Here is a 23760-nt window from a genome sequence, read left to right as displayed (position 1 = left end):
ACTGTAGTTTACTATATTCAAAATCAACACTAAGCATTACAAGCCAATAAAAGCAATAAAACAAATGTCTAGGCTGTAAAGATGCATGCTTACATGTACATTCATATCCAGAAAAATGAATCTCATCTTTCTTGTGAAGCCCATGTCTGAAAACATAACTTAGAACCACTGACAGTGAAAATTTCCTTCCTTTAATACTTTTGTCTCATCTACAGCAATAGTCTCTTAAACAATTTAAACTTTTTCCTACTCTTGTCACCCAAGTCATACTTTGGTCTATACATAAAATGTTTTTTCCCTCATCTCCTTCATTACTCAAATATATCATGTTATCAGATTGCATAAAGATATTTTTGTTCCAATGTGTCTTTAGGTTAAGGTTGTTGCTTCATAATCCTATGCAATATCACACCACCAAGGTTTAAATCTGTGTTACCAGGGAAACAACATGATGTTGCAATCTGATATCAGTACATTATCCCAGGTTTATTGTTGACAGTCCTGAAAACTTGCCTGAACATCCCTTCTTAATCATTATTACTATGTAATTATACAAACAGGTCCAGTCCTTTTGTCTTCAAGAAATCAAGGTGAGGGTAGGCCACAGTGGTTCAGTGGCAGAATTCTCTCCTGCCGTGCCAGAGACCCGGGTTCGAGTCCTGCTGCCTACCCATGCAAAAAAAAAAAGTTTAAGAAATCAAGCTGAAAATTGACATTTTTTAAACAACAAATTTGATACTGGATCAAGATAGCTGAGCTAGCAGATAATATTTCTGGTCTTGAAGAAAAATCACTGGAATAAAATAGGAAGAGGAGCCAAAGCTCTCTCTTTCGCTATCTCAAAACTCAGGGTCACCATTTTTCTTCAAATTCTGATTAAATAACAATCTGGGTGGGGACTGGCAATCTGCATTTTAACAAAAATCCCAAGGTGATTCTTATGTACTTTCAGAAACGCTGAACCTTACCTTATGAAAAAGAGAGGCAGAAAGAGAGAGGGAGAGAAAAAGAGGGGGTAGGGGTTTAGAATACAGAGTAAAATAATGAAGGTATACATCCTCATATATCTTAGAAGACAGAATTTAAAATCCAGGGCTTTTTATTATGATCTATCAAGTTATACGTACTGAGAAAGCAAAAAAAGTCCGATCCCTAAGAACAAGATAAGAATAACAATAACAGAAAGTTGTCTTCTCAGTGTGATGTCAGGAGGTCTGCTTCCCCTCTTCCATTTCCTATAGCTCCTGTAGAAAGGACCCAATAACATTAGGGGTGACGCAGCTTAGAAGCACAAGTCTATTCAATTATTTGAAGCACTTAAGTGTCCCAGTAATTTCCTCTAGATCCTCATAGATCAGTCTAAGCAGGAGTTGCATATTTATATACAGTTAAGGGAAGGGCTAGGGTTTCAGCTTTGATTCATTTTAATGCAGTACTCTTTCCTTACTAATTTAAATGCTGTGGAACCAGTAGTGTGTAATTCCATTGTGAAATAAGCTCATAGCAATCTTGCTGTGAGCATTTTGATAAGCCCATATTTTTAAAATAGTCCATTTGTCTATTACACATACTTCCAATGATCACCACTGTTCCTCATCTGAACTTGCATTTTAGCAATTTTTTTCATGGGTGGTGTTCTAGTTTGCTAGCTGCCGGAATGCAACACACCAGAGACGGATTGGCTTTTAATAAAAGGGGATTTATTTTGTTGGTTCTTCAGAGGAAAGGCAGCTAACTTTCCACTGAGGTTCTTTCTTACGTGGAAGGCACAAGATGGTCTCTGCTGGTCTTCTCTCCAGGCCCCTGGGTTCCAACAACTTTCCCCGGGGTGACTTCTCCAAAGGCTTGGGCTGAGCTGCAAGTGCTGTGATGAGGAATGCTGAGCTGCTAGACTGTGCTACGTTGCGTTCTCTCATTTAAGCACAAGCCAATTAAGTTAAACGTCACTCATTGCAGCAGACACGCCTCCTAGCCGACTGCGGATATAATCAGCAACAGATGAGATTCACCTACCATTGGCTCATGTCCACAGCAACAGAACTAGGTGCTTTCACCTGGCCAAGTTGACAACTGAATCTAACTACCACAGGTGGGAGGTGGAAGAAGCTAAATTGTGGTAGTGCCCTTTTTTTGCTTTTAGCACACACATACTACACAAAATCAAGATCATATGGCAAAGGAACTTTGTAAATAAGCACATAGTTAAAACATAAGCTAAAATTTAATTTGCAAGTTTGCTATTAAAAAACAAGTTTTCATTTCCTTTTTTAAAATGCAATTTTATTGAGATATATTCACACACCATATAATCCATCCAAAGTATATAATCAGTGGCTCACAGTGTCATCATATAGTTGTGAATTTATCACCACAATCAATCTTAGAACATTTTCATTACTCTAAAAAATAATTAAATTAAAATTAAAAAGAATACCCAAAACATCCCATATCCCTAAACCCCTCTATTATTTATTTATTTATTTATTTTGACTTTATTTTATTGCTCATCTGTCCATACATTGGTTAAAGGAAGTGTAGATCACAAAGTTTTCATAATCATACAGTTACACAATAAAAGCTATATACATAGTTATATAGTCATCATGAAGAATCAAGTCCACTGCAATATAGTTCAACAGTTTCAGATATTTCCCTCTAGCTATTCTAATACACTAGAAACTAAAAAGGAATATCTAAATGATGCATAAGAATAACCTCTAGAATGACTCTTGACTCTATTTTGAAATCTCTTAGCCACTGAAACTTCATTTTGTTCCATTTCTTGTCACCCTTTTGGTCAAGAAGGCATTCTGAAGCCTATGATGCCAGGACATCATTTTCATTTGCTTTTGAAGAATAAAAAACTTTCATTTTCTTCTTGTAAAAAAATGATTTATTGAGATGAAATTCATATAATGTAAAGTTAACCATTTTAAAGTGAACAATTCAGTAATGTTTAGTACATACACAATATTGTGCAGCCACCATCTCTAGTTCCAAAACATTTCCATCACTCCAAAATAAAAGCCCTTATCCATTAAGCAACTTCTCCCCATTCCTCCCTCCCCCAACCCCTGGCAACCCCAATCTGCATCTATCTCTAAGTATTATCTAACTGGATATTTCGTTGAGATGGAATCATACAACAATGTAACTTTTTATGTCTCGTTTATTTCACTTGCCATAATGTTTTGGACATACTGCCATGTTGTAGCACACATTAGTACTTCAATCATTTGTTTTTTAACAGGGATGTCTTTAGTTTATTTAAAGCAAGTATTATTTCTGAGTTGCAAATATAACACCATAGTAGTGAATTAACAAGATGAAGGAAAAGTAATCAGAAAATTCAAATTAACCTGACAATTCTGTATCCCCTAGTGTAATGGATCTTGATTCTATAAATGAAAGTTTTTCATGAAGTGTTTTTATATTTCTCAAGTGATAAGTGACTAAGTCGCAGATAAGCCCAGTCATTTAAAACCAGCTCAACTATATTCAAATTGGTGATTTGCATCTCATTTTAACCAGAATGTTCTTTCACTTTAACTCAACAAAGATGTATTGAGTACCTACTGTGTGTGAAGCAATGTGCAGTCTACCCTAGAGGCAAATCTATCCTCAGGGATACAAAAGTGTCTAAGACGCAGACTCTGGTTTCTAGGAATTCTTGATCCACTTGGAAATACAACACAGTTACAAATTACTAACGCAGAACATATCATGACAAGTCCTGAAATGGAGATATAGAGCGTGGATTCTCAATACTGTGACCTCCAACAAACCAAGAATTGGTTATTGTGGGGGGAAAAAAAACCCTTAGATATTACAGTGATTTGTGTCCCTCCAAAGGGCCACAGTACATAAACAGATATATAGTATATTCTGATATTAAAATTGCATGGGAAAAAAAATTGCATGGGTCAAGGGAAAGCAATTAGGACCACCAATATCTAAAAAGGATTCTCCAGGGAGCAATAATAATAATAAAAGATGAGTGTAAGGCAGACAAATATGGTATAGATTATCAGTGAAGGAGGAAAGCAGGTCTGGGAAGGCTGATACCTGAGGGGCTCCTTTATGAAAGAATAGAGCTTTAGAGGGAAGTATTCCTTGTGGCAGATAGGACTAACCAGGAATAGTAAGTGGGTTTCACTTTACATACCAGTACTGGTCCAGTTTGTCAGTGGTGGCTGCCGGAACTCTGTGAAAAGAAGAATTGAGAGATAACAACCAGGCTCGGCAAGAAAGAATGTGGTGATCTATGTGTGTCTGCTGGGAGCATGGAATGTGGAGAGTTGAAGCATCAATGCTACAAATTATTTGTTTTCTCTGGCAACCTTAAGCAAAAGTAGTTAGGAAACCGCAGGGTATATATTCAATTTTGATTGTCCTGTGAGAATGTCCCCTCTGCCCAGTTGTTTCTAGCCAGTCTCTGAATCTATGCTTGTGGCATTCTCCTATCTGGAATGCAAACACGCCTCTGCTGTTCACATCCTACCCATCTTCTGAGAGTCATTTGAGTGTCACCTCCTTCATAAAGGCTTTTCTAATCCCCCACCTGAAGAGCTTTTCCTCCTACCAGATTTAAGCTCCCTGAGGAGCTTGCTTTATCTCTGCATCTTTCACACTAACTAGCAAAACCACCCCCCCCCCCCGCCTTTTAATTGGTGCTCAGTAAATATTTGAAGAATCAAAGAATTTGTGAATGAATTTGGTTTCTGCAATGTGCTCTAATGCTAGAGAACATGCTTAAAAAATAAATGTTAACAAAGGATTGTAGAAGAGATAAAAGATTTGCTAGGACTTTTTTACAGCAATGAAGCTCATTGACTTTTACTATGAATCTTTTAAACTTTTACTATGAATCGTTTAAACTTTGATTCCTTCTTCTCATAAAACCTATTCTTGAGTAACACCAGACTTAAATAACTGTAGCACAAAGCATTTTAGGTAAATTTAAATATTCAAATGCCTCATGTTATTCCCCAATTTTAAAATGATGCACCCCCTCCCCAAGTTTCTGCAGCAAATAGAGATTCCTGTTGAAAGGAAAAACTGATACATTTGCCTTTATTAGAATTTAAAACTTCTGTTAATCAAAAGACTTCATAGGAAGTAAAAGTTGAAGCCACACAGTTAGGGAAGATAACTGCAACATACATAACCAATAAAGGATGTGTGTCCATTACAAATAACTTAGAAATGAAAACCTAAAAGTGGGCAAAGACTTAGATACTTTACAAAAGGAAATTCCAAATGCCCACTATCAGCAGTAAATAAGTAAATTCAAATTAAAGCCACACTGACTACATACAAACTTAGAGAAACAATAATTTAAAAATATGACAATATTTATTGGAGCAATGGGAACTCTCCTACTCTCTATAATTATTAATTATAATTATAATTATTAATTATAATTAAATTGGTGTAGGCTATTTTACAAAAGTTCAGATTTCTACTTAGCTTCTACAAAACTAGGTATTTCAAAAATTCAGAGGCCTTCCAGGTCAAGATGGCGGCTTAGCAATGTGCGTGTTTTAGTTCATCCTCCAGAACAGCTACTCAATAACCAGAAACAGTACAGAACAGCTCCTGGGGCCCTGTCAGTGTCCAGACACACAGCGTTCTCCAGTCTGGGCCAGCTGGACCAGCTGTGAGTCCCCCCAGAACCATTAGTTCCCCAGGCTGCAGCGGCCGGTGCCCCACCCCCACAGGCTGCTTCCCAGAGGGGAAAGGAAAGAGACTTTACCAGCAGCAGGGGCTGAGCCCAACCAAACACCAATTGTGGAATTAATTAACAAATTCTGACTACTAAAAATAGGTCCCCAGCTCAGGTGAACCTGGTCAAAGTGGAGGTTGCTCATTTTTGCCCCGGCACCTAGGGGGCAGGGCTGATGGAAAAAGAAAAAAAAAAAAAGGAAACAGGTTTTGTGGCTGTCTTTCTACAAAGGCTTGATTGCCTTTGGATACAGTGGCAGGGCTTCTCAGGCTGCAACTGCCCCAGGCATAGGCAGAAACAAGCTCCTTTGAGGGCTTGTATGGAGACTATGCCTTCCCCAGGGGAGGGGTGAAGCCCAACTCAGGTGGAATCCCTCTCTGAAGGAATTCAGACACCAGGTCTTGGTAATTTGAAAGCATTAAAACCAGCCTACAACCTCTCTGTCTCCATCACATCCCCAGCAGGAAGAGTCTGCCAGAGTTAAGGGTACTGCATCAACTTATGCTGGTGGGACCTGCAGGCAGACAAGCGCCACATACTGGGCAGGATAAGAAAAACAGAGCCCAGAGACTTCACAGGAAAGTCTTTTAACCTGCTGGGTCTCACCTTCAGGGAAAACCGATGCAGGCAACTCTTTCCTCCTGATAGGAGGCCAGTTTTGTCTGGGAAAATCCGACTGGGGTCTTAATACCTAAGTAAACCCTCCTAAGGGTGGGGGGAAAGCACCACACAAGCAGGGCAAGAATCAAGAAAACAACAACTGAAAAACTCTCCTCTGTTAAACAAAACCTAAGCTAGAGGTCCAGAAAAAGCTGAACTGAGTGTCAAAGAACAGACAGACAACAAATTCATCCAGCAAGAAAACCCTAGGTAAAAGATTGAAAGCAATCCAAAATAAGCTAATTAAGGTAATTAAATGTCTAGACGCCAGCAAAAAATAACAAATCACACTAGCAAAATTGAAGATATGGCCCAGTCAAAGGAAAAAATCAACAATGCAAATGATATAAAGGAGCTGAAACAATTAATTCAGAATATATGAACAGACATGGAAAACCTCATCAAAAATCAAATCAATGAATTGAGGGAGGATATAAAGAAGGCAAGGAATGAACAATAAGAAGAAATCAAAAGTCTGAAAAAACAAATCACAGAACTTATGGGAATGAAAGGCATGGTAGAAGAGATGAAAAAAACAGTGGAAACCTACAATGGTAGATTTCGAGAGGCAGAACATAGGATTAGTGAACTAGAGGATGGAACATCTGAGATCCAACAAGAAAAAGAAAATATAGGGAAAAAATGAAAAATATGAGCAGGAACTCAGGGAATTGAAGGACAATATGAAGTGCACGAATATACGTGTTGTGGGTGTCCCAGAAGGAGAAGAGAAGGGAAAAGGAGAAAAACTAATGGAGGAAATTATCACTGAAAACTTCCCAACTCTTATGAAAGACTTAAAATTATAGATCCAAGAAGTGCAGCATACCCCAAAGAGAATAAATCCAAATAGACGTACTCCAAGACATTTACTAATTGGAATGTTGGAGGTCAAAGAGAAAGAGAGAATCTTAAAAGCAGCAAGAGAAAAGCAATCCATCATATACAAGGGAAGCCCAATAAGACTATGCATAGATTTCTCAGCAGAAACCATGGAGGTGAGAAGACAGTGGGATGATATATTTAAATTATTAAAAGAGAAAAACTGCCAATCAAGAATTCTATATCCAGCAAAATTGTCCTTCAAAAATGAGGGAGAAATTAAAACATGTTCAGACAAAAAATCACTGAAAGAATTTGTGACCAAAGACCAGCTCTGCAAGAAATACTAAAGGGAGCACTGGAGACAGATATGAAAAGACAGAAGAGAGAGGCATGGAGAAGAGTGTAGAAAGGAATGGTAATAACACTAAATGTTAATGGATTAAGCTCCCCAATCAAAAGACATAGACTGGCAGAATGGTTTAAAAAACAGGACCCATCTATGTGCTGTTTCTACTCAAAGGACATGAGGGCAAGGACACAAATGGATATTTGCACACCAATGTTTATAGCAGCATTATTTACAATTACCAAGAGATGGAAACAGCCAAAATGTCCATCAACAGGCGAATGGCTAAACAAACTGTGGCATATACATACGATGGAATATTATGCAGCTGTAAGAATAAAGTTATGAAGTATGTAACAACATGGATGGACTTTAAGGACATTATGCTGAGTGAGATTAGCCAAAAACAAAAGGGCAAATACTGTATGGTCTCACAGATATGAACTGACATTAGTGAATAAACTTGGAACATTTCGTTGGTAACAGAGACCATCAAGAGATAGAAAAGGGTAAGATATTGGGTAATTGGTACTGAAAGGATACAGATTATGCAGCAGGACTGAATATAAAAACTCAGAAATGGACAGCATAATACTACCTAGGTATAATACAATTATGTTAAAACACCGAATGAAGCTGAATCTGAAAATGATATAGTGAGGAGGGCTGGAGGCATAAATGAAATCACAAAGAAAGATAGACAATAAAGACCAATCTCTATCAAAGATTGAGATGGTATAATCTAGGAATGCCTAGAGTGTATAATGATAGTGACTAAATCTACAAATTTTCAAAATGTTTTTGCATGAGGAAGAGCAAAGGAAGGTCATTACTGCAGGGTGCTGAAAATAGATGGTAATTAATATTTTAAAATTTCGACTTATGTGTGAGACTAAAGCAAAAAATGTTTATTTGGTACAAAATTTATATTTTGACTAGTGCATTTCCTAATACAACTTATGTAGATAGGTGTTGACCAACATAAGTACATGGAACCTTGGGTAGGACATGAGATTTTGTTGGTTTGTACAGAGTGATGCACTGATGAATCCCAGAGTGATTTGATCAGTGAGTGGAAACGTATTTGCAAAGTCCCCTTAGGGGAATGGTGAGAACAGGGGAAAATTCAACCTCCCCAAGTTGAATTCTTGATATTCTCACAAGCAGTGTGTACAACCAAAGCTATAGCCTGAGCCCCCAGTCTTGGGGTTTGTTCATATGAAACTTAACCCCACAAAGGATAGGTCAAGCCTACTTAAAATTAGGCTTAGGAGTCACCCCCAAGAGAGCCTCTTTTGCTGCTCAGATGTGGCCTCTCTCTCCAGCCAACACAACAAGCAAACTCTCCATCCTCCCCCTGTCTACATGGGACATGACTCCCAGGTGTGTGGACCTTCCTGGCAACGTGGGACAGAAATCCTAGAATGAGCTGAGACTCAACATCAAGGAATTGAGAAAAACTTTAGAATAAGCTGAGACCCAGCATCAAGGGATTGAGGAAACTTTCTCAACCAAAAGGGGGAAGAGTGAAAGGAGACAAAGTATCAATGGCTCAGAGATTCCAAACAGAGCTGAGAGGTTATCCTGGAGGTTATTCTTACGCATTAAGTAGATATCACCTTGTTATCCAAGATGTAATGGAGAGGCTGGAGGGAACTGCCTGAAAATGTAGAGCTGTGTTCCAGTAGCCATGGTTCTTGATGATGATTGTATAATGATATAGCATTCACAATGTGACTGTGTGATTGTGAAAACCTTGTGTCTGATGCTCCTTTTATCTACCTTGTCAACAGACTAGTAGAACATATGGAAGAAAAATAAATAATAGGGGGAACAAATGTTAAAATAAATTTAGTTTGAAATGCTAGTGGTCAATGAAAGGGAGGGGTAAGGGATATGGTGTGTATAATTTTTTTTTCTGTTTTTGTTTTATTTTTCTGTTGTCTTTGTATTTCTTTTTCTGAATTGATGCAAATGTTCTAAGAAATAATCATGATGAATATGCAACTATGTGATGATATTGTGAATTGCTGATTGTATATGTAGAACGGAATGATCATATGTTAAGAATGTGTTTCTTGTAATATTTTTTTAATTTAAAAATTAATTAAAAAACTAGGTATTTCAGCTTATAATTAGTATTCAAGGATTGTAGTGGGGTATAATGATATAAATAAAAACAAATTTTCAGTTTTCCTTGGCAAATTAAACCATTTAAATAGACCATACAAGTCCTGACGTAAGTATGACAAAAGGAAAAAGAGAATGGAGCAAACGTAAGTCTCATGATATTTAAACACCAGATAAAAGAAGAATCATTGAAAGCTTTGTCTTAAAATTCCCCTCATGAATTCAGTCTTGCTCCAGAGGAAATAGCAGTATATATAAAGACAAAGAAACAACATTATAACAAAACTAAAAAGTAGTTTTATTATAGTTTGATAATATGTTTAATGATATGTAAAAATTTGAATTATTCTTGTAGGAAGTTACAGGGACAACTGGAATTTCTGCTTGTGTCCAATATTTACTTACAATTTCAAGCATCTTTGAAATAGAGCTGTAGTACTTAGAATTTATACATAGATGTAAGCAAGTCTTTCCAACCATGGCCTTGACCTCTGGAGTCATGATAACTTCTGACCTTTCTTCTCAACTAATTATGCTCCTTTCTCTTTCCAGGCTGGGCCCTCTTATCTATTCGCCTTGCTTGCCCCCATTGCCTGCAAGGAACTTAGCCCCTCCAGGGCCACCCAGATTGGCCTGTCCCTCATGCTGACATCAGCACTAGGGGTTATCTGTTGCCTTAGGAATGAAGGGACTAGTGGATGTTTGCACAGCTTCTCTATAGACAGTCCTTTGCCAGCTTTGCTGCAGCCTATACTATTGACCAACAAAGGTTTATAGGAAATTTTTCAGAGCTGAGATTGCTTTGTGTAAATCAGGCATTTTTCAAAAGTTGCATTCCTTTCTATTACATCAAAGCATGATAGTCCATTAATAGCCTGAAAAAGAATCTGAAAGTTCTTAAATTTCTTGGTTAACAGCACTTTTTAGATGAAATTTTCTGTAGAAAATAGATGTGGGACCTGTCATCTGAGAGCATATAGGGCACTTGAAGTACTGTCTTGGGTCACATAATGACTGCATCAATCAGATCCTCTCAGAAACCTGTATTGCCTGACAAATATTCTGCTCCAGCTCAACAAATAGAATTACCTCAGGACCACTGGGAAGCTGAAATACTTGCTTGTCCCCACCACATTGTTGTGCCTCTGTAGGTCTTTAGACCTCTTTCCCTTCATCTACCATGATTAGATTCTCCAAATCAAAATGAAAGGCAAATTTGGCACTCACCAAAGACGAGGCAAAGAAATTCAGGCAAAGTTTTATTTCAGGAAGAAACAGAGTTGCCCGGGCAGCATTTCAAGACAGAGAGTAGTGGCAGGGGATAAGGTTTTTATGGCTTGGGGGTAGGGGTTAGGTGGGTTTTCATTGGTGGGTCTTTTGGAGTTGGTAGCCTTCCATTGGTGAGTTTATAATTTAAATGCTGCCTTATTTATGCAGGGTTGTAACTGTCAAAGGGTGGATATTGAGTAAGGGAAGTTTAGTGCAAGAATGCATCTGCTGGGTTATCCTGGAGGTTATTCTTACGCATTAAGTAGATATCACCTTGTTATCCAAGATGTAATGGAGAGGCTGGAGGGAACTGCCTGAAAATGTAGAGCTGTGTTCCAGTAGCCATGTTTCTTGATGATGATTGTATAATAATATAGCATTCACAATGTGACTGTGTGATTGTGAAAACCTTGTGTCTGATGCTCCTTTTATCTACCTTGTCAACAGACTAGTAGAACATATGTAAGAAAAATAAATAATAGGGGGAACAAATGTTAAAATAAATTTAGTTTGAAATGCTAGTGATCAATAAAAGGGAGGGCTAAGGGGTATGGTATGTAAAATTTTTTTTTCTGTTTTTGTTTTATTTTTCTGTTGTCTTTTTATTTCTTTTTCTGAATTGATGTAAATGTTCTGGGAAATGATCATGATGATGAATATGCAATGATGTGATGATATTGTGAATTGCTGAGTGCATGTGTTGGGAATGTTTGTGTTTCTTTTTTGTAATTTTTTTAAATTAATATAAAATTTTTAAAAAAAAGAATGCATCTGCTGGAGAGCGGAGATTGAGTAATGGGAGGTTATCACAAGAGGGCAACTGCTGGAGGGTGAAGGAGATGCAGGCTGGTGTGGATTGGTGTGGGAGAGCCTTTCTGAAATAGTTTCCAGGAGTAGGTCACATCTTAGGGGGAAGAGGTCCTGTCCTCCATGTGTTAGTTATGCCTAACACAAAAGGTGTTCCACATAGTCTCACAGATCTTCTGAAAATAGGAGGGCTTATTTTAAACCAGAATGGCCCCAAAGACTAGGAACAGAGAGGTCTCAGACATATGTCAAATGAGGATCCACCTCCAAGGATCTCCCCAAGAAATCAGCAGATGCTGACATCTGGCAGGAAGGATGACAGCCTTTCTTCCAAAGGCATCTGGAGGCTGTGCTAGAATTGTCAGCCTATGAGAGGTCAATTTCAATATTTACCATTTGCCTCATTAGAATTACCAAATACCATTCTTTGTGGAGCCACGTACAGTCTTAATTTTAACTGAGAACAGACCCCTGACCCATACTTGCAACGTTTTTGACCTTTCCAGAGTTAATCCCCTTCATACTGCAACAACCATGGGTGTGATTGTACTTCTGTCCCACTAAACTCATGGTTAGTTTGCCCTCCCCTTTCCCAGGTGCATTGCATGATTTATTAACTGCCAACCAGAACATTGGTAGAAAGAATCCTATTTCAAACAGGATTCTCAACCCAGGATTGGACAATGTACCTCAGACAAACTATAGAGCTTTATCTTGACTTACATACCTATCCCTCCTACCCCCACCTTCACCCTATTGGTGCTTTTAATGCAGCCTTCCCCTTTCGCCTCTTCCTTCCTCCACACTGCTTTTAGATCCACAGATAGAGATAAACTTTTGTAAATTTGGGGTCCCTGCCAGGATGGGCATCAGACTGCCAGTGGAGTAACTTCTCACCCACACCCCAAATTCCTTTATATTTTAGGCAAACCAGGTTAGAGTATAAACTAAGAAACTAGAGCCTGTGAATTATATGTGTCCTCAGGATGGCTTTGTATAGCTTGTCTGATTAAATTGTTGAACAAACTTAAAGGACACATGTCACATTGGAAGGATGCACTGAAATAAATTAAATGTCAAGGATGCTTCCAGAAAAAGAGTCTTTTTGTTACCACATTCCATACTAAAATGTACCATTGGGATGTTTTACCATTCAAGACCAAATAATCCCTAGGACCCAAGAATGTCATAGTTCAAGGCCCATGTGTTTTCTAGCCATGGTTCCCAAACTTTTATTGTGCATTAGAGTCAGCTGGAGCACCTGGTGAAATATAAATTCTGTAGATCTGGAGTGAGCCCTGCAATCTGTATTTCCAAATGCCCTCAGTGTTTAGGATGCAGAGCAAAGTTTGAGAAGTACTGCTCCGTACCTGTATAACCGATGCTGTATTGTGATTTAAGGTATTCTCAAAGGTTGTGATATATTTCATACCACGTCTTTTGTTCTAACTAGAGATAAGGTCAAACTAAAGTGAAACTAGAATAGAAACAATCTTTAAAAAAGAAAAAAGAAGGAGTCTCCCAGTACCTCTTTGGGTAAGATTTGCTGTTTATCAAAATTCATCTGTATCAGTAAGTTTGGGGATTTTCAAAAGCTGTGGAGTTGACATATGCCTTCTGGACCAGACTTTCAATGTTGCATTGGTTTCCCTGAAAAAGAGCTCTGCATAAAATCCAGCTAATAGTGCTGTTTTGTTTGGGGTTTTTTGCATAATAAAAGTCGTAACTGAGCAACATCAACTATAGACACTCCTCCCATAAATCCATGGAGACTCTGTGAAAAGCATTTCAGAGGAATCCAAAACCCAAGTAGTCTTTGGCAAGGGGTAATTTGCCGTGATGATAGTTAAATGAGAATACTGAGTGGCTGACTACAAAGAAGCATCTGAAAACAAAACTAGCTGCAGTTGAAAAAATATAAAATGTCTCACATGTGGCTGCCAAAATTGGTTTCTTCTTTTTTATAAAGCAACTTTAACAATACATACCAAAAAGTATAAATCATACGCCTTTCACCTAATAATCCCACTCCTAAAATTTATTTTGAGTAAACAATTCATTAGAATATAGAGGACTACACATATTTTTATAGAGCATTATTTGTAATTAACAGAAGACTGGAAACAACCTAATCCTAATTTTCCAATAATAAAGGAAAGGTTTCAGTATCTCGATTCTTTGGGGTATTATGCAGCCATTAAAAATATGATCATAGTGAATAAACAAAAAAAGGAGGTTTACCAAAGGCATAGAATACAAAAATGTAAATATTCAGGGGTTACAGACATGCAAAAATACACAGGTGGGTTAAGACTGTCAAATAAGAAATAACAAACTAAACTGCAAGACAACAAAGGCGTTTATCTGGGGTCATAGAATTACAATTTGGGGAGAACAAAATCAAGTAGCAATTCATATCCTGTCACATCTTCACATTTTAAGGCAAGAGTTTATAAAGGAAAAGAAGATTAGTCAAGTTGTTTGTGGTTGGTGGATATTTAAGATATTTTAATTGGCCTGCAGTTTAGATAGTGAGTTCTTTATCTTTTGGCTTCTTTTATGGTGTCTGGATGTCCTCGAGATTTTTTTTCTTTTTTTTTTTTTGCATGGGCAGGCCCCAGAAATCAAGCCCAGGTCTCCAGCATGGCAGGCGAGAACTCTGCCACTGAGCCACTGTGGCCCATCCTGTCCTTGAGATTTTGAGGAACATTCTTGCTTGAGGCTTTGCATATTTTAGGAGGTTGTAATAACTATCTGAGATCTGCTTAAGAGTAGCCTCCAAAATGATTTCCTAATTCCATTTTAATCTCTTAGCCATAGAAACTCTACTTTGTTTTATTTCTTTTAACAAGACCATGAGGGAACACAGAGATGAAAATAGTTATTTAGCAAAGTAAGACTACATGTCTTTAAGCACTTAAATTGTTTTCTGTTATAACGACTATATTCAGTTTTTAGGTTATTCTTGTTTGTTTTTCCATCTGCAACTTGTATAGCATTACATAATTATTTTTGGATCAGAAGATTATTTTACAAAGTGTAAGTGTTGAGCATCCTTGCCAAGTGTGAAATATTGAGAATTACTAATTCACAAATCCTAATGTGGTTGTTTTAATTTGCAGTGAAGGGAATTTGGCTACAAAGCAGGTTGTATTCCTTCAGAGGCCAGTTATGGGGAATTCAGCTGCTCAAACACCAGAGGTGAGTAAAATGACTATTTTATGAATTTAATATTATGTTGAAGCATTTAATTCTTAAACTCGGTGTAATTCCAAATGATGACTACAAATTACAAAGCATAGATTTGGTATGGAAAGTCTTACATACTGAACCTATATAAAAGATCTGGTAACATGGGGCAGTTCTAAGTTTTGTAAGCGAATATGCCTGCTCTTGTGCAATCTTGTCTATCTTGACCTCTTAAGAGCATTTTTCTCTTGTATTTCTCTCCTCAAGTTCATATTTTTTTCCTTCAGCTCTTTGCTGAAGGGTTATGGTGAGTTTTAAGTCACCTTATCCTTATTGGATGCATTAGCCAAAACAGTATCATTAAATGAAGTACTCCTTGTTTTTAGTAAAGAATAGTTTCAAAACAGGAAATTTGCAAATGGGCTGGAAAATTCATTAAAGTGATTCTTTCTCTGTGTGTTGTCAACGGAGAAATAAACTAAGCTGCAAGGCAATAAAGGCATTTATCTTGAGGTCTTAAAACTGCAATTCTTAGAGCACATATTGAGATAGCAACCCAAATCATGACCATCTTGGCATTTCCAGGCAAGTATTTTTAAAATAAAAGAAGAAAATTAGTTAAATTGTCTGTGGTTGGTGGACTTTTGATGTATTCCAAATGTCTTTCAGGTTAATAATTAACTGAGTTCTTTATCTTGTGGTTTGTTTATGGTATCCCAATGTTCTCATGGTTTTGAGGAACATGTTGCTTGAGGCTTTGCACACTTTGACAGTTTGTGATATCTGGTTGAAACCTGCATAAGAGTAAAGTCCAGAATGACCTCCTGACTCCATTTTAAATCTCCTAGCCATAGAAACTCTATTTTGTTTTATTTCTTTAAACTATGTACATCAAGAAAATACTGTTTTAGAAAACTTTAAAGTTTCCTAGGCTAGCAGAGCTGGACTGATGGCATATATGATACAGCCATGCTAAGCTGTCTCACATTAATTTTGGAGAGTTTCATTGGCAGAATAGGTAAGTAGGTAGAGAGGTAGGAAGGCAGATAGGAAGATGGGGAGACAGAAAAGCAGAGTGACCAAGATATTAGGAACACTGCATTAGAGCCCAGAAGTAAGCACTCCCCCATCACCCCCACCCCTCAGCTGAAAATGGCACCACACTCATGAGTTCAAAAAATGCTCTGTCAAGAAGACCCAAGAAAGTGTACATTAATATGTAGAGAATGGTGAGAAAAAAGTTCTCATTCTTCTTTATACCCCACCACACCCTATTTCTCAACGTGCTGCAGCCTTTTTTTTTTCTTTTTAACATCTTACAAATAGCCATCCTTTCTGAGGAAAGATAACCACAATATACAACCTCATGGGATTTTGTGTAACTAAGGGCCAAGGGTGGTATCTTTGTGAAGACATCAGACCCAAATTTACCTACTTCACCATCTTTTACTTAGGATTAGAGATCTGTTCTGTGATTCCCTGAAAACGTTTGTGCCTTTTTGTTTAACTGGAATACTATTGAGTAATCAGTGATGGCTCTCCTTTGGGTAATCCTATATTTACATCCATTGTAATGTAACATTACTGACTCATTTTTATATAATAGGAAGGAAGTATAAAAATAGTCACTTATATCAATGACAAACCATTGTCACTTATATTTGACAATGGCAAATATATTTTATGGCTTACAATTCTGCTTCTAAAGGGTTTACTGTTTCTTCCTTTATAAATGTTTAATTTTTCTAGCAGGAGATTTCAGGAAGTTGAGATTTGAGGGGGACAGAATAGTAGGTTATTCAGTCTGGAGCTGAAGTACCTAACAGAGTAACTAACAAAAATAAATCTAACAAAATGCAGAACAGGAAAGTGATTTGCATGTTTTCTAAGCTTTTCCTACCTGAAATGTAATTTGTTATTTTAATCACAAAAAGATAGTAATAATATTGGGTAAGTACAATGTTAGTATCACCATACAGCTAATTTGGCTCTCTCATATGTGTTTTCTGAAAGTTATATTTATAATGTGCCTTGAAAAAGAAAACCTTATACAGTCACAGGTCCATTATGACACTGTTCTTTGCTTGTATCTTGAGATCGGTCGTAGTTTTTTGGAAGAAGATGGTGGAGGCATTGCTTTGTTTATAAAGTCTTTCCAAGAATTTTTAGGTCATTGGATCTCTAATCAGTTGGTAGAAATTTGAGACATTACAAACTGTGCCTAGTATTGTCAAAGCATTTTCACTAAAATGATAAATTTCATGAGCTGGTAGATGTTGACCTAGAATCTGACCCTTAAAAAAGTTTCTCTCTTTCTTCTACTAGAACTAATGTCAACATATACAAGAATTCCTCCATCCTTTTATACTGAGCATAGAACAGAACTTTTATGTTAAAATCTATTTTGTGCCTCCTGTTGTGTGGGAGGGAATTGAAAGTGCCATAAATGCGAAAAGTTGGAATTGTTTCCTCTGAAGTCATCAAGACTTTTTAAAATGTGTTTTTTTATTTTAAGGATATGTTTTATGCATATTCTACATAGTTTAATTTTTTTTAATATGGAAAAGGTTGATTGAAAATATTTATACTCCTATTTATAGCCTCAATTTTCTTTGAGATCGTAAAAGATCATTTCTTTTAGTAAAACTATAAAACTTTTAGAAAATACTAAGGTTAGGAAAAGAGCTCTTCTATATGACGTCATCACTATAATCTATGAAAAAAATCAATAAATTGGTCTTCATAAAAATTAAAAATGTATTCATTCTCTTCAAATGACACTATAAAGAGAATAAAAAGGAAAGCGAGAGAATGGGAAAAAAAATTCAATCACATATCTGACAAAGGACATGTATCCAGAATATATCAAGAATTCTCAAAACTGAGCACTAAGCAAACAAACAACCCAGTTAAAAAAAATAGGTAAAAGACTTAGACAACTCACCAATGAGGATATATATAGATTGTAAATATATATTTATTTATATATATATAAATATGCTTAAATCATTAGCCATTAGGGAAATGCTAATTAAAACCATGGTTTGGTAATATTCATGCAAAAAAAAAAAAGAAAACAAGAGAAAATGGAGCCTGCCCATGCAAAATGTATATATATATATATATATATATATATATATATATTATCATTTAAACAACCCAAACACTGGGAGCCCAGAATAGGAATAAGGGCTTGTAATTCTACATAGCTTAATGTAATGCCCAGATACATCCCAGAGTATGTTGAGCATATAATTAAAAAGTGTTGACAAAGTTCCCTGAGGGATGGGAGAAAAATAAGAAACTATTAAACATAACTACCAGGGAAACCCCTGATACTGTCAAAAACATTAGGAACTTCCAGTCAATAAACCAAGCCCTTGATCATGAGGCTTACTCTTGTGAAGCTTATTTATGTACAGAGTAGCTAAGCCTACCGGTACTTATGCCTAAGAATTACTTCCAGAGGACCTCCTTTGTTGCTCAGATGTGGTCTCTCCCTCTCTAAGCCCAACTCTGCAAGTGAAGTCGTTACCCTTCCCCCTACGTGGAACATTACACCCACATGTGAAAGTGTCCCTGGCAATGTGGGATATAACATCAGTATCTCAGACCAACCAGAAATAAAAACCTGAAATTTTGGAATTGTAACCCATACCAAACTCTGAATTCTGTTCTACAACTAATTGTTGTGGTATGCTTTGAAATTTATTGTTTTTTTGTATATATGTTATTTTTCACAATTTAAAAAATATGTACTGACAATACCAAGAACTGGCAGAGATGTAGAGCAATAAGACTCTCGTATACTGCTGATGGGGATACAAAATGGTACAGCCACTCTAGAAAACAGTTTGGCAGTTTCTTATAATGTGAACAACCATCATACACTGGTAGAAATATCTTTCTCAAGGCCCAGGAAACAGCTAAGGGGTTGCAGTAACAGGGCATTTTAGTTTCCTATGCTGCTTAATGCAAATTCAATGAAATGATTCAGCTTAAGCAATGACATTTATTTCTTATGGTTAGAGTCCAGGAAAATGTTCAAATCAAGGCATCACCAAGGCAATGTTTTCTTCCCGAAGACTAGCTACCAGCAATCCTTGGCTCCTCTACCACATGGCAAGGCACATGGTGACCTCTGCTGGTCCTTCCCTTCTCTTCTGGGTTATGTGGATTTCAGCTTCTTGTTTCCATGGCTTTCTATCTCTGAATTTCATTCTCTTATGAAGTACTCCAGTAGTAGGATTAAGACCCATCCTGGATGAGGTGGGTCACACCTTAACTGAAGTAACCTTATCAAATGGTCTTACCTACAGTGGATTTACATTCACAGGAATGGATTAAATTTAAGAACATGCTTTCCTGAGGCACCTACAGCTTCAAACCACCAGGCAGAACTGAGTGCCAAAGAAAGAAAAAATCTACTTAAAAGCAGTAGGATCTCCTGACACTATTCTGGCCCCTCACCCATCTTCTCATGCATTTGGCGTGGATTCAGCCCATGCCCCCACTGCAGGTCCCTGATCCCATTACCAGAAGGAGAAGAGTAACCCTTGTGTATATACTGTATATCAGGCCTAGTCCATCTAGTGGTGGCCTGAGGGACTGAACCAGAACACTCATCTCAGGCTTGCTATCTCAGAACTGGTCTTGTATGTAGAAGACATCTCACAGTATTCACCTACAAATTGCTGTGGAGAACAGTCAGTCACGCTGCCTGGGGCAAGGGATTGCTGGCTGTAGGACAAACAGTGCAGTTCCCAGGACAGTGAGGAAACTGTTTCCCAGGAAAGAGGATATAGGGTATATAATCAGGGGATTCCTAGGGCCACATGTGCCTCACCAAGGCAAGACATATACACAGAGAGGACCAAGGAAGTCCCTGTGCTTTGGCCTTGAGCTTTCTCTAAACTCACTGTATTGTTAAGTTCTGAAGGAAAGCACTCACACAGATCAATCTGCAAGACTGGGAAAGGAGTTGTTTTTTATTTTTTGTTTTTTGCTAGCTCCTAGCAATCGAGGAAAGCTCTAGCAGCATACAAGATTAAGGAACAGATGTCTCAGAGTCTAAGATCCAGTGACAACACATCATTAAAATATGAAAATGACCAATTTCAACAAAAAATTACAAAACATACAAAGAAACATGAAGTAGCCCAGACAAAGGAGAAGATTAAAGGATTAGAAATCATCAGTGAGAAGGATCAGACCTGGGACATACCCCACAAAGACTTTAAAAAAATAGTCCTAAATATGCTGAAAGAGCTAAAGGAAAGCATGAACAAACAACTAAAGAAAATCAGGAAAATGACAGATGAACACAAAGAGAATGAATAGAAATTATGAAAAGTAAGATAGAAATTTTGAAGAGTAAGTAAGAATGAACCAGAGAAGCTGATAGAACCTAAACCTGGGTTTAATGAAACGCAACCAGCAAGAGCTGAATATCACAATAACAGAAATTTAAAATTCCCTAGAGGAGTTCAACAGCAAAGAGGAGTGGCAGAAAAAGGAAATCAGTGAACTTGAAGAAAAGACAATTAAAATAGTCTAGTTTGAGGATTAAAAAAAGGAAAGAATAAGGTGAACAGCACCTGAGGAATCTGAGAGACACTATCAAGTATGTGCTGTAGGAGTACCCAAAGAAGAGAGAAAGGGATGGAGGGAATATTCAAAGAATATTCTATTAAGTCTATATTCCACTAACTTTATTCTTCCATTAACTTTCCTACATAAGCTGATCACACACATATACTTAACAATGCAGTATTACAAAGATGCTAAGAGCACTTTTCTTCATATTTTACAGAAAGGCTTAAAACAATATGAAACATCCATTAATATTCATACACAGCCAAATCTAACCTAAATAGATGCATTAAAATGTGATTAGAGTTTAAAACCTTAATGGCAGCAATCGGGGCAGGAATAGAGTACGTAAGTTTATTTTACATTTTGAAATGTATTTTCAAAAATACATTTGACGGGCCATGGTGGCTCAGCAGGTAATAATGCTAAAAAAAAAATACATTTGAAAAATAGTAAATAAAAATTTAATATGGAGCAGTGCAACAGTGGTTCAGTGGCAGAATTCTTGCCTGTCATGCCAGAGACCTGGGTTCGATTCCCAGAGTCTGCCCATGCAAAAAAAAAAAAGGAATATGATAGCATATGCTAGGAAGGAGGTAGTGCTCTATTTAGAGGGGTGATTGCTATGTTCAAATACTCTCCTATCTAGAACTTCTGTGACTGCTGTGTGGAATCATTGTTTCTGCCAGACATGGTGCTACCAATCTCTTTACTGGATACCAGGTCTTTAAGATCAATATTAACAATTGCAAAAATGAAGTGTGTGCCCTTATTTCTGACTTTTGAGTGGACTTCTTTTACTAAAGTAGTCAGTTCTTTAAAGGCTGCATCCATCCATGTGTAAGGCTGCAGCTCGCTGGGGTCACATTTCCAAGAGAGAACTCATTCATCCAATGGCAGTGGCCGTTATTGTGGTGAAGACCTGCAGCAGCAGCAGGCGTATCTTCTCCAGGTCTAGGGTCTATCAGCTTCTCTTACTCATTCTTGCTTATCTCCTGAGTAATGCACAACTCTGCTGCCATGTTCCTCCTTCAACCTCATTCTGTTGCCTGGCCCACATAAGCATGGTTTATTTGGGGTTTTGTTTTAAAACACTTAACAGTGAGTGATGCAATGGTGGCTCAGTGGCAGAATTTACACCTGCCATGCCAGAGACCCAGGTTCGATTCCTGGTGCCTGCCCATGCAAAAAATAAATAAATAAAGATTTTAAAAAGCCATGTAAAACCCTTGACAGTGAAAAGAGAAGGGAAGAATGGTAGGAGTCCCTAAATCCAACTCACTTGTTACTGAGTGTTGTTTTTGTTTTCTTATAATTAAAAAATTTTTATTTTGTTATACTTTCAAACTTATAGAACATGTACAAAAGTAATACACATCCCATGCAGAGAACTCCAACAAACCCCTATCCACTCCAGGATACCCAGGTCCACCAATTTTCACATTTTTCCCTTTTGCTATATCATCCTATCCATCGGTCTATCAATCCATCTGTCTATCTATCATCTGTCTGTCTTTCCATTTATTGGTCCATTTTCTGAACACCTGAGTGTAGGTTGTATACATCATTCTCCTTGAACACTTAATACTGCCTTGTACATTTCTTATGACTAAAGATATTCTCTTATGTATGTGAGGTTATCAAATTCAAGAAATCCAGCATTGCTTTTAATTGTTATTATCTCTTCAGTTCCAGTTCCTCTCCCTTCCTTTCTTCCTTCCTTCCCTCTTGTGGGAACATATATATGAAATAAAGATTCCCATCCCAACAGCTCCCAAACATATCATTCAATGGGATTGATCACATTCATTATGTTACAGAACTGTCACCTCCTTCAATGACCAGAGCTTTCCCATCTCCCCAAAAAGAAACCCTAAACCCATGTTGCATTAGCTGGCCCCAACCACTGGCAATCTGTACTCTAATTTCTATCTTTATGCACTTGTATATTCTCCAATACTTTCTTTTTGTTTCTTTCTTTTTTGGGGGGAGGGGGAAGTTTTATTGAGATTTATTCACATAACATACAAACCATCCAAAGTGTATAATCAATGCCTCACAATATCATCACATAGTTGTACATACATTCCCATGAACATTTTCATTACCCCAAAAAAAGAAACAAAAATAAAAAATAACCCCCAATAATCTGATATCCCTTATCTCTCCTTATTGTTGACCCATAATATTGGTGTGCTACATTTGTTACTGATGATAAAAGAATAGTAAATATTGCTGTTAACTCTAGTCCATAGTTTGCAGTAGGTACATTTTTTCCATATTCCCCTCTATTATTAATTTCTTAAAATAGTTTCATACATTTATTCTAGTTCATGAAAGAACTTTTTTTAAAATTTTTATTGATACAACAATGTATAAGTATATACATTCTTAACATACAAACATTCCATACATGGTGTCCAATCAGTGGCTCACAGTATCATCGCATAGTTGTATATTCATCACCATGATAATTGTTTAGAACATTTGCATCACTCCAGAAAAAGAAATAAAAAGAAAAAGCTCATACATACCATACCCCATACCCCTCCCTCTCATTGACCACTAGTATGCCCATCTATCCAATATATATACATTTTTGTTTTGTTTTGTTTTTTTACATGGGCAGGCACCGGGAATTGAACCTGGGTCCTCTGGCATCACAGGCAAGCATTCCTGCCTGCTGAGCCACCGTGGCCCCAATATATATATTTTTTAATTTTAACATTTGTTCCCCCTATTAATTATTTATTTTTAATCCATATGTTTACTCATCTGTCCATACCACAGATAAAAGGAGCATCAGACAAGGTTTTCACAGTCACACAGTCACATTCCTAGAGCTACATCATTATACAATCGTCTTCAAGAAACATGGCTACTGGAGCACAGCTCTACAGTTTCAGGCACGTCCCTCTAGCCTAATACACCTTAATCTAAAAAGGGGATATCTTAATAGGAGCTGAAGGGATACAGACTGTGCAACAGGACTAGATACAAAAACTCAAAAATGGACAGCACAATAATACCTAATTGTAATGTAATTATGTTAAAACACTGAATGAAGCTGCATCTGAGCTATAGTTTTTTTTTGTTTGTTTGTTTGTTTGTGTCTTTTGTTTTTTTTTCTTTTTCCTTTTCTTTTTTTATTATTATTATTTTTATTTTTTTCTCTATATTAACATTCTATATCTTTTTCTGTTGTTTTGCTAGTTCT

General features: G+C 37.1%; 1 protein-coding gene across 2 annotated transcripts in view; it reads left to right on the top strand.

Annotated features, from left to right (window-relative positions):
* Positions 1-23760, top strand: part of RFTN2 (raftlin family member 2) — a 113626-nt gene that overhangs the window by 68325 nt on the left and 21541 nt on the right. For both annotated transcript variants that reach the window (XM_077154572.1, XM_077154571.1), the window contains exon 9: positions 14885-14963. In XM_077154572.1, the coding sequence (XP_077010687.1) occupies positions 14885-14963 (79 nt within the window). The remainder of the gene's footprint in view (positions 1-14884; positions 14964-23760) is intronic.

The sequence above is a fragment of the Tamandua tetradactyla genome, chromosome 3 (genome assembly GCF_023851605.1).
Source record: "Tamandua tetradactyla isolate mTamTet1 chromosome 3, mTamTet1.pri, whole genome shotgun sequence".
In the NCBI taxonomy this organism is placed as follows: Eukaryota; Metazoa; Chordata; class Mammalia; order Pilosa; family Myrmecophagidae; genus Tamandua; species Tamandua tetradactyla.
This window is presented reverse-complemented; position numbering and strand designations above follow the sequence as displayed.